This window comes from Aegilops tauschii, chromosome 3 (genome assembly GCF_002575655.3).
Source record: "Aegilops tauschii subsp. strangulata cultivar AL8/78 chromosome 3, Aet v6.0, whole genome shotgun sequence".
Taxonomy (NCBI): domain Eukaryota; kingdom Viridiplantae; phylum Streptophyta; class Magnoliopsida; order Poales; family Poaceae; genus Aegilops; species Aegilops tauschii.
Genome location: NC_053037.3, coordinates 383,566,227 through 383,579,507, shown reverse-complemented (window position 1 = coordinate 383,579,507; position 13,281 = coordinate 383,566,227). Strand labels below are relative to the sequence as shown.

Genomic DNA, 13,281 nt, shown 5'->3' with positions numbered 1-13,281 from the left:
AAACCCTTCCTTTACTGAGGTTGTGCTCAGTGTGCATAGAATATCTGCATCGTAAGAAATGGGAAGGTTTCCAGAAATGACAGACCAACTTTTTAGGGCTTGGTGCAGAAACTTTATCCATGACATCACCATGTTGTCTCATGGGACTAATGTAAATATAGGGATAGTCTTATGAGCTGGATTTCTTCTATTTCCTAGTTTCTGGGCATTTCTTATCCTAGGTAGTAACTTCTTTTACTTTTTCTACCTTTAGTTAGGCATGTACATATGTAAATGTATTTCTTAGTATGGAGATGAATAAAGGATTGTGGAGCTGTTGCCCTACAATACAGAGTCAAAAAATGATTGAACATTAGGATTTAAAGGTAAACTCTACAAATATTCTTGGAATCACAATGGTCCTTGAGAAGGTTCATGGTTTCAAGGCAGAAGTTTGCCGATATAACATGGTCATTCAACATTGACCCAAAGAAAAGCGATGAACTTGGGTGGTAGATTCACACGCTAAATTCCATCAAATAGTGTTTGGTCTGTGACACATCTCATCATTCTCCTTGGCCTCGAACCACGTTTGGTCCTCTATGATGAGTTGTGGTTTCTTCGCGATGAGCTTGGCTATGTAGTCCGCATCGGTGTGCCTGGCCTCGAGCTCATTCTCGGCCTTGTCATGCTCCTTCACCTCGACACGGGAAACCACTCTAATAGGAGGTGCGAGAAAGTCTACGACGGGGGTGTCGGCAGGGAAGTTAAGCTTCGTCCGGCTTCCGGAGTAGTAGAGTGATGTCACATTATAGGCGTGTGTCGCCTACTCCGCTGTAGCAAATGTGCCGAGCCACCTCTTCTTTCGTGTGTGTGTGTGTGTGTGTATTTTGGATGTCCGCTTCCCAAGTGCCCCACAACTGTTGCCGCACCCCGCGATACTGCGACAACGACCATCGTTCCGACATGGAGCTCGAGGAGGCGATGACAGCTCGAATAGGAGGTCCGGAAACTCCATGATGGCCCTCCTTGTCGACAAGCTTGCGACAACTAGATGTGTCGATTCCAGCGGCCGAGGAACAAATCGAAGTTGGGCGGGAGGTAGGTGCAGACTGCGGGGAACCACCGAGAGTGCATGGTGGCCGCCAAAGACAAGGAGTGCGGTGTCAGCATGGAGGCAGAGAAGAGATGCGGCTGCGCGGGGGAAGGGGATCTTTAGTAGAGAACACATTTTGGTTGCTCAAAATTGAGAGGCAGCCGACGTTTCTGATAAAAATTTAAGCAGCTACACTTTTTAAAAGTTCAACTAGATCCGATTTAACTCGAAGTGGAATGTTTCAAGGAGTTATGAGACTTTGGCTAGATGTGCTCGGCGTTTGTGTCATGCCATGTACTTTTTTCGTCCTAAAATAAATGTCTTTACTTTAGTACAACTTTATAATAAAATTAATATTCTTACGTCCTAAAATAAGTGTCTTAATTTTAATATGATTTTATAGTAAAATTAGTACAAAGTGAAGACACTTGTTTTGTCAGTGAGTGATGATGTTCGAGACGGAGGGAGTAGTATTCGTGACTTTTATGCACATAAGCGTGATGCTGGGGGCACAATGCATGGCTCCAAGAGCCCGCCGGGTTCCTTCCATTCAAACCAAAGTGTTGAACGTTGACGTTGACGTTGACGTTTACTTTGAAAAGCATGACAACACAATAAGTCTGTAGGACCCATTGGCAAAGATACCAGTAGCTCTCCGCTGACTACTTTTATGATATCCTCCCTGCCAGACACTCGTGGCCACAACACATTTCTTCCTCGATGAAGCAAGTTGCACGCAAAAAAGATCGAAAAATTATCTGAACGTAGATCGTTCCGTGCCATCCAGCCCAAAGGTCTCTGACAAGTCAAGCCGTTCCACCTCGCATCATCACCCACTTCACCCTGCCAGTCTGCTACTGGCATTATATAGACGCATGACACAGGCTCACCCTTGATCCTCCTCCTCCCCAGCCAACCAACAAAATAATGGCGCCACCGCGGAACCATCCCGGCCTGTTCCTCTGCTTCCTTTTGCTCGCGTCCACCGCCACGCTCTCCGCCGCGGTCTCCGCCGCGTCCTACTCCTCCGTTTGCACCAAGCCCGGACCCGCTGACGACCGCTACACCGACGGCAACGAAACCCTCTTACTCACCAGCTTCTTCCAAATCTCCACCGGTTACTTCTCCTTCTCCGAGGGCGCGCACAGCTTGTTCTCCGCCGCCGCCGATGATGACCCCTACGGCAGCTATCGCTCGTTTTCCCTTTTCCCCCACGGCGTCTACCGCACCAGCGACAAGGATCTCGTGCACCTCACTGCCACTCTCACCCTCACCGGCCCCCGCGTCCACACCTACCGGGGCCGTGGACGCCGCGAGAATTACACCGGCTCCGCGTCCGTCTCCTTCATCCTCGACGGCTTCTACTCCTCCGCCTCACTCGAACTCTGCATGGTCGGGAAGGGCACCGAGCACTCCGTCGACGGCTCTCCCAAGCACTACCCCGACGTCGTCCTCCGCCTCCGCGTCCCCGATCGTCCCTCCCTCACCGATCCCTTCGTGACCGGCAGTCTAGAGGTCTCCGACTTCGGGGCCATCCAGCTCCTCGCTTACGCCGAGGGCGACAACTACAAGTACGCCTCCGAGGGCGCGGCCTGCAGCGCACCGACGCCGACGCAGCCTGCCAGGGACTCGTACCAGGCGCTCGGCAGCGGCTTCGCCTGGTGCGCCCATCTGAAACAACAGCTCGTGACCGCGTACAGGCTGGAGCACGGCGGCGAACCGCTTCTGCGGCGGATGCACGTCAACCAGATGCAGTGCACCGCGAAGGGTGCCGTGCGCGCGTACGTGGTGTTCTCCAACGACACTGGGTCGACCGAGAGGCACCGATTCTTCAACCACCGTCCACACCGCTTCTCGGTGGACGAGGAGGCTGTCGTGGCCGAGGGGCGCTGGGACAAGGTTCGGGGCTCGCTCTGCCTCAGGGCGTGCCCGGTGGTGCGCTCGGCCTCGGCGCCCTCTGTCCCGGCGGTGCGAGAGCATGAGTGCGGGATCGGGATGAGCTTCTGGTTCCCGGCCGTGTGGACGATGCGGGACCGGAGCGTCGTGGCCGGGATGCTTTGGAACTCGACCCAGACTGGTATTGGCAGCAACGACGGCGTGACAACAGCGTCGAGCATCGACGTCGTCGACGACGGATTCATCGACCTCACTGACGACCACAGAAGCAGCAACCTCTCAGATGTGAAGTACAGCTACAACGACACGATGCTTGCCGAGGCGACGAAGCATTACTACCTCAAATTCAAGAAGGAGAAGATCAAGGGGGCGCGCTCATTCCCGGGGAACTATACTTACCGTGACTTCGAATTTCGTTTCTTCGCGCTGAGCAGGGGGGGCGGAAAGGCCAACCCAGTCACAATCGGTTCGGTGATGGTCTCCGGGGATCGGCTGGCTGCCGACGATTCCTTCTCCCATGGTGTGGTACTTGACACGAAGCAAAATCTGCTGAATGTCAGCTACGATATAGGCTATTATGCTCCAGCTGATGATTGGGTGCGTCCTACGAATGGGTCGTACTCGTTCTCATATAGCCCTGAGACACGGCGACGAATCTCAGCAGAGGGTGTTTATGATCCTGAGAGCGGCATACTGTGCATGGTCGGTTGCCGAGAGCACAACGGCTCGACCGACTGTCAAACACTGGTAACCGTGAAGTTCGCCTCCCTTGATGCCAGGGGTCAGGGGCACGGCAGGGGGGTAATCAGCAGCCTCAGAGACAAGTCCGATCGTCTTTTCTTCAAGAAGGTCGACATCACTCTGTACGGGATGTACTCAGACCAAGTGTCGGAGGCGATATCTAGGATGGACTTGGAAGGCATCATGCTGGTGGCGTCCACGACGCTGTCGTGCGTCTTCACCGTCCTGCAGATCCTCCGTACCAAGAAGAACCCCGAGGCGGCTCCGGCGATGTCGATCACCATGCTCGCCATCCTCACGCTGGGATACCTCACTCCTCTCGTGCTCAACTTCGACGCCCTGTTCACGAGCAGGAGGAGCCGGTACTCCGTGTACTGGATGAGCGACTGGCGCGAGGTGAACGAGGTGGTGATGAGGGCGCCCACGCTGGTCGCCTTCGTGCTGCAGCTGCGCCTCCTTCAGCTCGTGTGGTCCGGCCGCCGGAGGTCGGCGGACCAGAGCAAGTCCGCCACGCCGTCGCCCGTCGTGTCCGAGAGGATCGTGCTGCAGATATGCCTGCCGCTGTACGTGCTCGGAGGAGCCCTGGCCGCGGCCGTCCACGTGATCAACGTCCGCGCCGCGAGCGAGGAGCCGCTCGTGGTGCGCATCGCCGGAGAGCCGGCCACGATCTGGGAGGACCTCGTGTCGTACGGCGGTCTGATACTGGACGGCTTCCTGCTCCCTCAGATCATCCTGAACGCGTCCTTGGCGGGCTCCGGAGTGCGAGCGATCTCGCCGTGGTTCTACGCGGGGGTCACCATGACCCGGGTGATGCCTCACGTGTACGACGTGGTGAGGCGGCAGATCTACGAGCCGAGCATGAGCTCCTCCGACCTGTACGCTAGCCCGCGGGGCGACCTCTTCGGCGTCGCGTGGGACATCATCATACCGTGCGGAGCGGGAGTGCTGGCCGTGCTGGTCTTCTTGCAGCAGCGGCTTGGAGGCAGCGCGGTTCTTCCTTCACAGAGGAGGAGATCAGGTGGGTATGAGATGGTCTCCAGCATCTAACAGAAAACGGGATAATGGTAATTCAGAACGAGGGCAGCCGTGGTCGTTGATGGGATAACAATGTGCTGGTTCCAAGAAAAAAGTATTGTTTGAAAGCAAAGTAAAGGCCCCTCGTGTTTCAGTAAAGGTCCCTCGTATTTACGGAGTTACACAAGCAGTCTTGCTAAATATCAGTCGATTTAGACTTGGTTATATGTCGCAGTCGATGTTATATTCGTAAAATCTTACATTAAGATATGTGAAAAAATTAGTACTTTTTTCATTTTTACATGTTGTGTCACTTTATTGAGACTTGGTTAAGTCTCAGTCGATCAGGACTGGCCACGGGTCAATCGACTGAAATAAGTTCTGGGTCAGTTGATTGACCCTGAATCATTTCGATTGACCGGCCAGAGGCGCGAGTGCAACCTGCGAACGCATTCCGGCCATGCATGTACTTCCTCCGTTTCTTTTTACTTCGCATATAAGATTTGGTCAAAGTCAAACTACACAAAGTTTGATCAAATTTATATAAAAAAATATGAACATCTACAATACTAAAACTATATAGTATGAAAATACGTTTCATGGTGCATCTGATAATATTGATCTCATATTGTGATTGTTTATATGTTTTAATATAAAGTTAGTCAAACTCTATAAAGCTTGACTTTGACCAAACCTTATATGCGGATTAAAAAGAACGGAGGGAGTACTAGGTAAGTACTGTGTATGTATATTATTTTTTACTATAACTGTGTACGTATATTATAGGTGTATAAGAGAGCGTCTGGACTCATCGATGATAGATGAAGATCGTGCATGGTGTGTTCTGAAGAGTAATACATATTTGCATGCAATGGTTTGTGATTATATGTGCAATCTCACACATGTATATATATTTTATACATGTATACAATAGGACGTGGAGTTTCTACACCTGAGCTCATATGCTCCTGCTATAAACAGTAAAATAAATAAAATAGGAAAACATTTCAAAAAATTCTGAATTTATTTTGTGGCATACTTTAAGAAATGTTTGTTGTGCTTGCAAAATTTCGTCATGAAATGACATTGGTGGAAGGCATGGTAAAAAGAACAAAATCGATACTCTGAAAATGTTACTTTCAAACGTATTTTGGAGCTCTGATTTTGTTACTTTTGCCACGACCTCCACCAATGTGATTTCGTGATGAAATTTTGCATGCACAACAAACATTTCTTAAAGTATGCCACAAAAAAATTTCAGAATTTTTTGAATGTTTTTCTATTTTATTTATTTTACTGTTCATAGCAGGAGCATATGAGCTCAGGTGTAGAAAGGTACTTTCGCATACAATACATATACGCACATATATGAATGTATATATCGAAAATTCCGTTACTACTATGCAAAATTAAGCATATAATGTTGGGATTTAAGAAAAAAATATTTTCTAAAACATAATGGATTAGTGACATCGGCATTACCCTTACAAAAGAAATATTTGTATTGCCATTACATTAGGAATATCTATCTTTCACAACTTCATGAAATAAAAACTAAAAACAAAATGAAGTTCTCTATGGAAGAATGAATTCATTGCAATGATATTACCCTTTCAAAAGAAAGAAAAATAAAAAATAAAACAAAACTAAAATAATGAAGTTTCTAATAAACGAAACCCTTTAAGAAGAAAGCAAATGAAAAATAAGAACCTTTCAAAACTTGCACATAACTTAGCACTGAAATTGCACTTTTTAAAATATGCAAAAAAATAAGTGAATAATTTTGCAATTTTCGCATTCTAATATAATTTACACACATATTATTTAGCACTTGCATTTACTTACACACACACAAATAAAAAAGTTACGTTTTCTAAGAAGGAATGAATTAGTGGGATTGGTATTACTCTTTAAGAAGAAAGAAAATGGAAACAAGAGCAGTAAATAAATATAATTTTCACACATTTCACACAAAAGCTGCATTTTTAGAATATTTAAGAATAACCATATAATAGTCAAATTTCACAAAAAATATGTTTACTGGTATTACCATTTAAGAAAAAACTAAAATAAAGAACACAAAATATTTAAATTTCCTAAGGAAGTATGAATTAGTGGCATCGTATTACGATTAAAGGTATTACACTAACAAAAAAAACTAAAACAAAATCAAGATAATGAAGTTTACTAAACAATAATGAAACCCTTTAAGAAGAAAGAAAATGAAAAAGGAAAATAATCAAAACTTGCACACAATTTGCACTGATATTACACTTTTAGAAATATGCAAAGAATAAGCATGAAATAGCACATTTTTGCATTCTACTATAATTCCCACGGAGTGTAATCGAAATGTTGTATTTCCTTTAAGAAGAAAGATAACTAAAAAAACTTGCGCACAACTTTCCACCGAAATTGCACTTTATCATAATATGCAAAAATAATCATATAATCATGAAATTTTGGCACATATTATATAGTATTTGTTTGTATATAATTACACTCAGCCAAAAACCCACAAAAAATAACCAATAAAGGGAATAAAAAGGAAAAAAGAAAAAACCCATGGAAACAGAAAACAAAAATAAAAAATGAAGCAAAACTACCCTTAAATAGAAAATAAAATCATATAAAAAACTAAAAAAATAATGACAAAATTTGCACACAATCTGCACATAAATTGCGCTTCATTATAATATGCAAGAATAAACACATAATAGTGAATTTTTTTGCAAAAAAAAAATAAAGAAAGAATGAATTAGTGGCATTGGTATTTCATCCATGGTGTCTCTAATTTCTGGATAAAAAATGAATTAGTGGTATTGGTATTATCATTTAAGAAGAAAGAAAAGTAAAAAAATAATAGTAAAATTTGTACGCGGTTTGAATAGAAATTGCGCTTTTATATAATATGCAAGAATAAGCACTGATAGTGAAATTTCACAAAAAAAGTCCTAAGTAGGAATGAATTAGAGGTATTGATATTACCCTTAAAGACTAAAAGAAAATGAAATAAAAACTTAAACAAAATTAAATTAGTAAAATCTTCTAAGAAACAATGAATTAATGTCATTGTTTCCCGTTAAGAAGAAAGGAACTGAAAATAACAAATAATGAAATATTTTGTAAACAATTTGCCCAGAAGTTGCCCATTTTATAATATGCAGGAATAAGAATATAATAGTGTAAATTTCACAAAAAGAAAGTTTTCTGGGAAAAAATGAATTTGCGGCATTCGTATTATCATTAAAGAATAAAGGAAATAAAATAATACTAAAAAACCGAATACCAAAATTTTCAAGAAATAATGAAATAGTGTCTTATATATTACTCTTTCAAAAAATGAAATAAAAAGTAGAACACAATCAAAATAATGAGGTTTTCTAAGGAAGAATGGATTATTAACATTGGTATTACCCTTTAAGAACAAAAAATAAAATAGAAACTATACCAAAGTCAAAATAATAAGGTTTTTTAAGGAACAATAAATTAGTGTCATTTTTATTACCTTTTAAGAAGAATAAAAATTAATAAATAAATTAAAATAAAGAAGAATGAATTAGTAGCATTATTATTAACCATTAAAAAATAACAATAAAAGTTTGCAAAACTTGGACACAACTTCGCTCTTAAATTATAGTTTTTTAGTACGCTGGTAGTGTATTTTCGCACATATTGCAAATTATTTATGTCTGTACATTACACTGACCTAACATCCCAAAAATATCCACAAAATAAAAATAAAACCAACTAACAAAGAGAAACAGAAAACGAAAAGCAAAAGGGCATAAAAACGAAAAATTACCAAAGAAACGAAGGGAGAGAGAGGAGGGTTGGAGCGCACAGTTAATGGGCTTCGGCCCATAAGGAAGTAGACTGACCCAAATAAGGGGTCGGTCAAAAAAAAACCAAGCCCACACAACGAACAACACGGGTCAGAAAAAAACGTAGCACGAATCTTAGAGGAAATCCAATGACCACAAAATCGACTGACCCAAAAGTAAAATTTCAGCTGACTGAAATGTAGCTAAAGTGGATTGAGACCTAGTGACACCCTACAGTAAATGGCATCTCGATGGGTTAACAATGCAATTACTTTTTTTGAGCGGTAACACAAGGCTTTATTCAGAGAAAGCCACAATTTATGGGATACAACGCTGATTATGGGATTGGCCGAATCAAACGTGACGTCCCAGACCCAAAGAAAAGGCATGCTTGGCTAAACTACGTGCCTCGACATTCTCGGCACGACTCTCAAAAGTAAAAGTACTATTGAACAAAGGTAATAAGCTATTGATCTCAGCAATGATGGCTCCATTTGGTCCTTGACAAGATTTGTTGATGGCGCCAACGACGTCCTTAGCATCCGACGCCACTACCAGAACATGGAGGTTGAGGTCCTGAGCCAGAGCAAGAGCCTCCCTGGAAGCAATTGTCTTCAAGATAGTCGGATCGTCAAACACCAGCTATACCAAGGGTCAAATTTCGAACCAAGCTCTAACTGCCTCCAGCTCCAGTTGGGATAGCGCCTGGTCTGGGTGGGGATCGCCTTGCGCGGGAAACGGACAAGTGGGAGTGCTCGACACTTTTGTTATCAGCCTCTCTGGCTCGGTGGCCCGCAGCGAGGAGAGTTCTGCAGCACGTTTGATTTCTAGCTCACTTTCAAGGTTCAGGGCGCGGTACAAGAAGGTGGTTACACCAGTTCTGTCTAGACCGACCGTCAGTAGGCAGAAAAGAAAGCGCCGGACTCCTCCGACCACAGTGCGGCGTAGCACCCGGATCAATGGGCGTCTGGCTGGTGGTGCTTCGGTGAAAACTCAACAGCGCACACTCATGATACAGCTTGGGATCGCGCGTGAAGGCGAGGTAATCGGTGATGAGGCCATGCAGGCCTATCTCGAGCTATTCTCAAGGCCTCTTCAGCAGTCGCACATTGCGGCCATCGTTGGCCTCTTCGGCTGGCAGGTGGACGTGCTGCCTTTAGACAGGGACGTGGAGGGCGTAGCACTCTAGGGGTTGCACCTCCGGTGGTTGTTTGTAGGCCTTACCCTATGGCCGGTCTGAACCAAGTCTGGGTAGTGTGGAACGTGCGTGGTATGAATAACCCGCAAAATGCAACGCAATAAATAACGTCATTTCGAGCTCGGGCGCGTGTGTAGTCTTTTTCAGGACACTAAGATTCAGGACATGAACCCGGCGCTCGTGCGGCACTGAATCGGGCCGGCATTTGACCAGTTCTTCTGCGCGCCGGCGGCCGGTACACGTGGTGGTATTTTGTTGGCATGCAAGTCCTCATGCGTGCGATTATCGAACCCGCACATCACGACCAATACGGTGACAGTGTGGGTTCAGTTCCACGAGTCGGTGGGGTGGTGGTTCACCCGGGTGTATGGGCCCCAGGAGGATACGGACAAGGTGGCTTTCATGCAGGAGCTGAAGGTGATCCAAGATTTACATGTAGGTCCCTGGATGCTCGCCGGGGATTTCAACTTGATAGCAGATCCATCTGATAAAAGCAACGACTGGATCAACTGTTAGATGATGGGGCATTTTAGAAGGTGCATCATAGATTTGGATATGCACGAGGTCTACCTCAACGGTAGGAGGTCCACCTCGTCGAACGAGCGGCTGGAACCCACGCTTGAGAAGCTGGACAGAGCTCTTGTTTCCGTGAATGGGAGGCTCTCTACCATGCCTCCTTCCTGTCGGTGCTCAGAACTAACATCTGAAAGATCGTGGATGTCGCCTAGAGGGGGGGTGAATAAGCGCTTTTAAATAATTACAGTTTAGGCTTGAACAAATGCGGAATAAACCTAGCGGTTAATTTGTCAAGCACAAAACCTACAACAACTAGGCTCACCTATGTGCACCAACAACTTATGCTAAGCAAGATAAACAACTAAGTGGTAGCAAAATATATGACAAGAAATAATATGGCTATCACAAAGTAAAGTGCAAAAGTAAAGGGCTCGGGTAAGAGATAACCGAGGCACGCGGAGACGATGATGTATCCCGAAGTTCACACCCTTATGGATGCTAATCTCCGTTTGGAGCGATATGGAGACACAATGCTCCCCAAGAAGCCACTAGGGCCACCGTAATCTCCTCACGCCCTCGCACAATGCAAGATGCCGTGATTCCACTAAGGGACCCTTGAGGGCGGTCACCAAACCCGTACAAATGGCAACCCTTAGGGGCGGTCACCGAACCCGTACACTTTGGCAACCCTTGGGGGCGGTCATTGGAACCCTTCAAATTGCTCGGGGTGATCTCCACAACCTAATTGGAGACCCCGACGCTTGCCCGGAGCTTTACACCACAATGATTGAGCTCCGAACACCACCAACTATCTAGGACGCCCAAGCACCCAAGAGAAACAAGCTCAAGGGTACCAAGCACCCAAGAGTAATAAGCTTCTCAACTTGTAACTTACACGTATCATCGTGGAGAACTCAAACCGATGCACCAAATGCAATGGCAAGGGCACACGGAGTGCCCAAGTCCTTCTCTCTCAAATCCCACCAAAGCAACTAATGCTAGGGAGGGAAATGAGAGGAAGAACAAGAAGGAGAACACCAAGAACTCCAAGATCTAGATCCAAGGGGTTCCTGAAGGAAATATGCCCTAGAGGCAATAATAAAGTTGTTATTTATATTTCCTTATAACATGATAAATGTTTATTGTTCATGCTAGAATTGTATTAACCGGAAACTTAGTACATGTGTGAATACATAGACAAACAGAGTGTCCCCAGTATGCCTCTACTTGACTAGCTCATTAATCAAAGATGGTTAAGTTTCCAAGCCATAGACATGTGTTGTCATTTGATCAACGGGATCACATCATTAGAGAATGATGTGATGGACAAGACCCATTTGTTAGCTTAGCATTATGATCGTTGAGTTTTATTGCTATTGCTTTCTTCATGACTTATACATGTTCCTCTGACTATGAGATTATGCAACTCCCGAATACCGGAGGAACACCTTGTGTGCTATCAAACGTCACAACGTAACTGAGTGATTATAAAGATGCTCTACATGTGTCTCCGAAGGTGTTTGTTGGGTTGGCATAGACCGAGATTAGGATTTGTCACTTCGTGTATCGGAGATGTATCTCTAGGCCCTCTCGGTAATGCACATCACTATAAGCCTTGCAAGCAATGTGACTAATGAGTTAGTTACGGGATGATGCATTACGGAACGAGTAAAGAGACTTGCCGGTAAGGAGATTGAACTAGGTATTGAGATACCGACGATCGAATCTCGGGCAAGTAACATACCTATGGCAAAGGGAATAACGTATGTTGTTATGCAGTTTGACCGATAAAGATCTTCGTAGAATATGTAGGAGCCAATATGGGCATCCAGGTTCCGCTATTGGTTATTGACCGGAGATGTGTCTCGGTCATGTCTACATAGTTCTCGAACCCGTAGGGTCCGCACGCTTAACGTTCGATGAGGATTTGTATTATGAGTTATGTGATTTGATGTACCGAAGGTTGTTCGGAGTCCCGGATGAGATCACGGACAAGACGAGAAGTCTCGAAATGGTTGATACATAACAACTGATATATTGGAAGGTTATATTCGGACACCAGAAGGGTTCCGAAGTGTATCGGGTATTTTTCGGAGTACCGGGAGGTTACCGGAACCCCCCGGGGAGTCTATGGGCCTTATTGGGCCCTAGTGGAGAAAGAGGGCAGCAAGCAAGGTGTGGGGCGCGCCCCCTAGGCCCAAACCGAATTGGTTTAGGGTTTGGGGGGCGGCCCCCTCTTTCCTCCTTCTCCTAGTAGGAATAGGAAGGGGGGGGCAAACCTACTTGGAGTAGGATTGCCCCCCCTTGGCGCGCGCCTCCTCCTCTCTCCCTCCTTTATATACGTGGGGAGGGGGCACCCCAAAGGACACACAAGATTTGTCTTAGCCGTGTGCGCTGCCCCCCTCCATAGTTACACACCTCGGTCATATCGTTGTAGTGCTTAGGCGAAGCCCTGCGTCGGTAACTTCATCATCACCGTCATCACGTCGTCGTGCTGACGAAGCTCTCCCTCGACACTCAGCTGGATCTAGAGTTCGTGGGATGTCACCGAGCTGAACGTGTGCAGACCGCGGAGGTGTCGTACTTTCGGTACTAGGATCGGTCGGATCGTGAAGACGTACGACTACATCAACCGCGTTGTCATAACGCTTCCGCTTTCGGTCTACGAGGGTACGTGGACAACACTCTCCCCTCTCATTGCTATGCATCACCTAGATGGATCTTGCGTGTGCGTAGGAAAATTTTGAAATTACTGCGTTCCCCAACAGTGGCATCCGAGCCAGGTCTATGCGTAGATGTTATATGCACGAGTAGAACACAAAGAGTTGTGGGCGATAATAGTCATACTGCTTACCAGCATGTCATACTTTGATTCGGCGGTATTGTTGGGTGAAGCGCCCCGGACCGACATTACGTGTACGCTTACGCGAGACCGGTTCTACCGACGTGCTTCGCACACAGGTGGCTAGTGGGTGTCTATTTCTCCAGCTTTAGTTGAATCGAGTGTGACTACGCCC

The 13,281-nt window shown here is 45.7% G+C and overlaps 1 protein-coding gene across 1 annotated transcript; it reads left to right on the top strand.

Moving 5' to 3' along the window:
- Positions 1 to 1,781: 1,781 nt before the first annotated feature.
- LOC109739017 (uncharacterized) lies at positions 1,782 to 5,027 on the top strand. Its single transcript, XM_020298101.4, has one exon. It carries the CDS (start codon positions 2,003 to 2,005, stop codon positions 4,757 to 4,759), a length of 2,757 nt encoding a protein of 918 aa, XP_020153690.1. The 5' UTR covers positions 1,782 to 2,002; the 3' UTR covers positions 4,760 to 5,027.
- Positions 5,028 to 13,281: the final 8,254 nt, after the last annotated feature.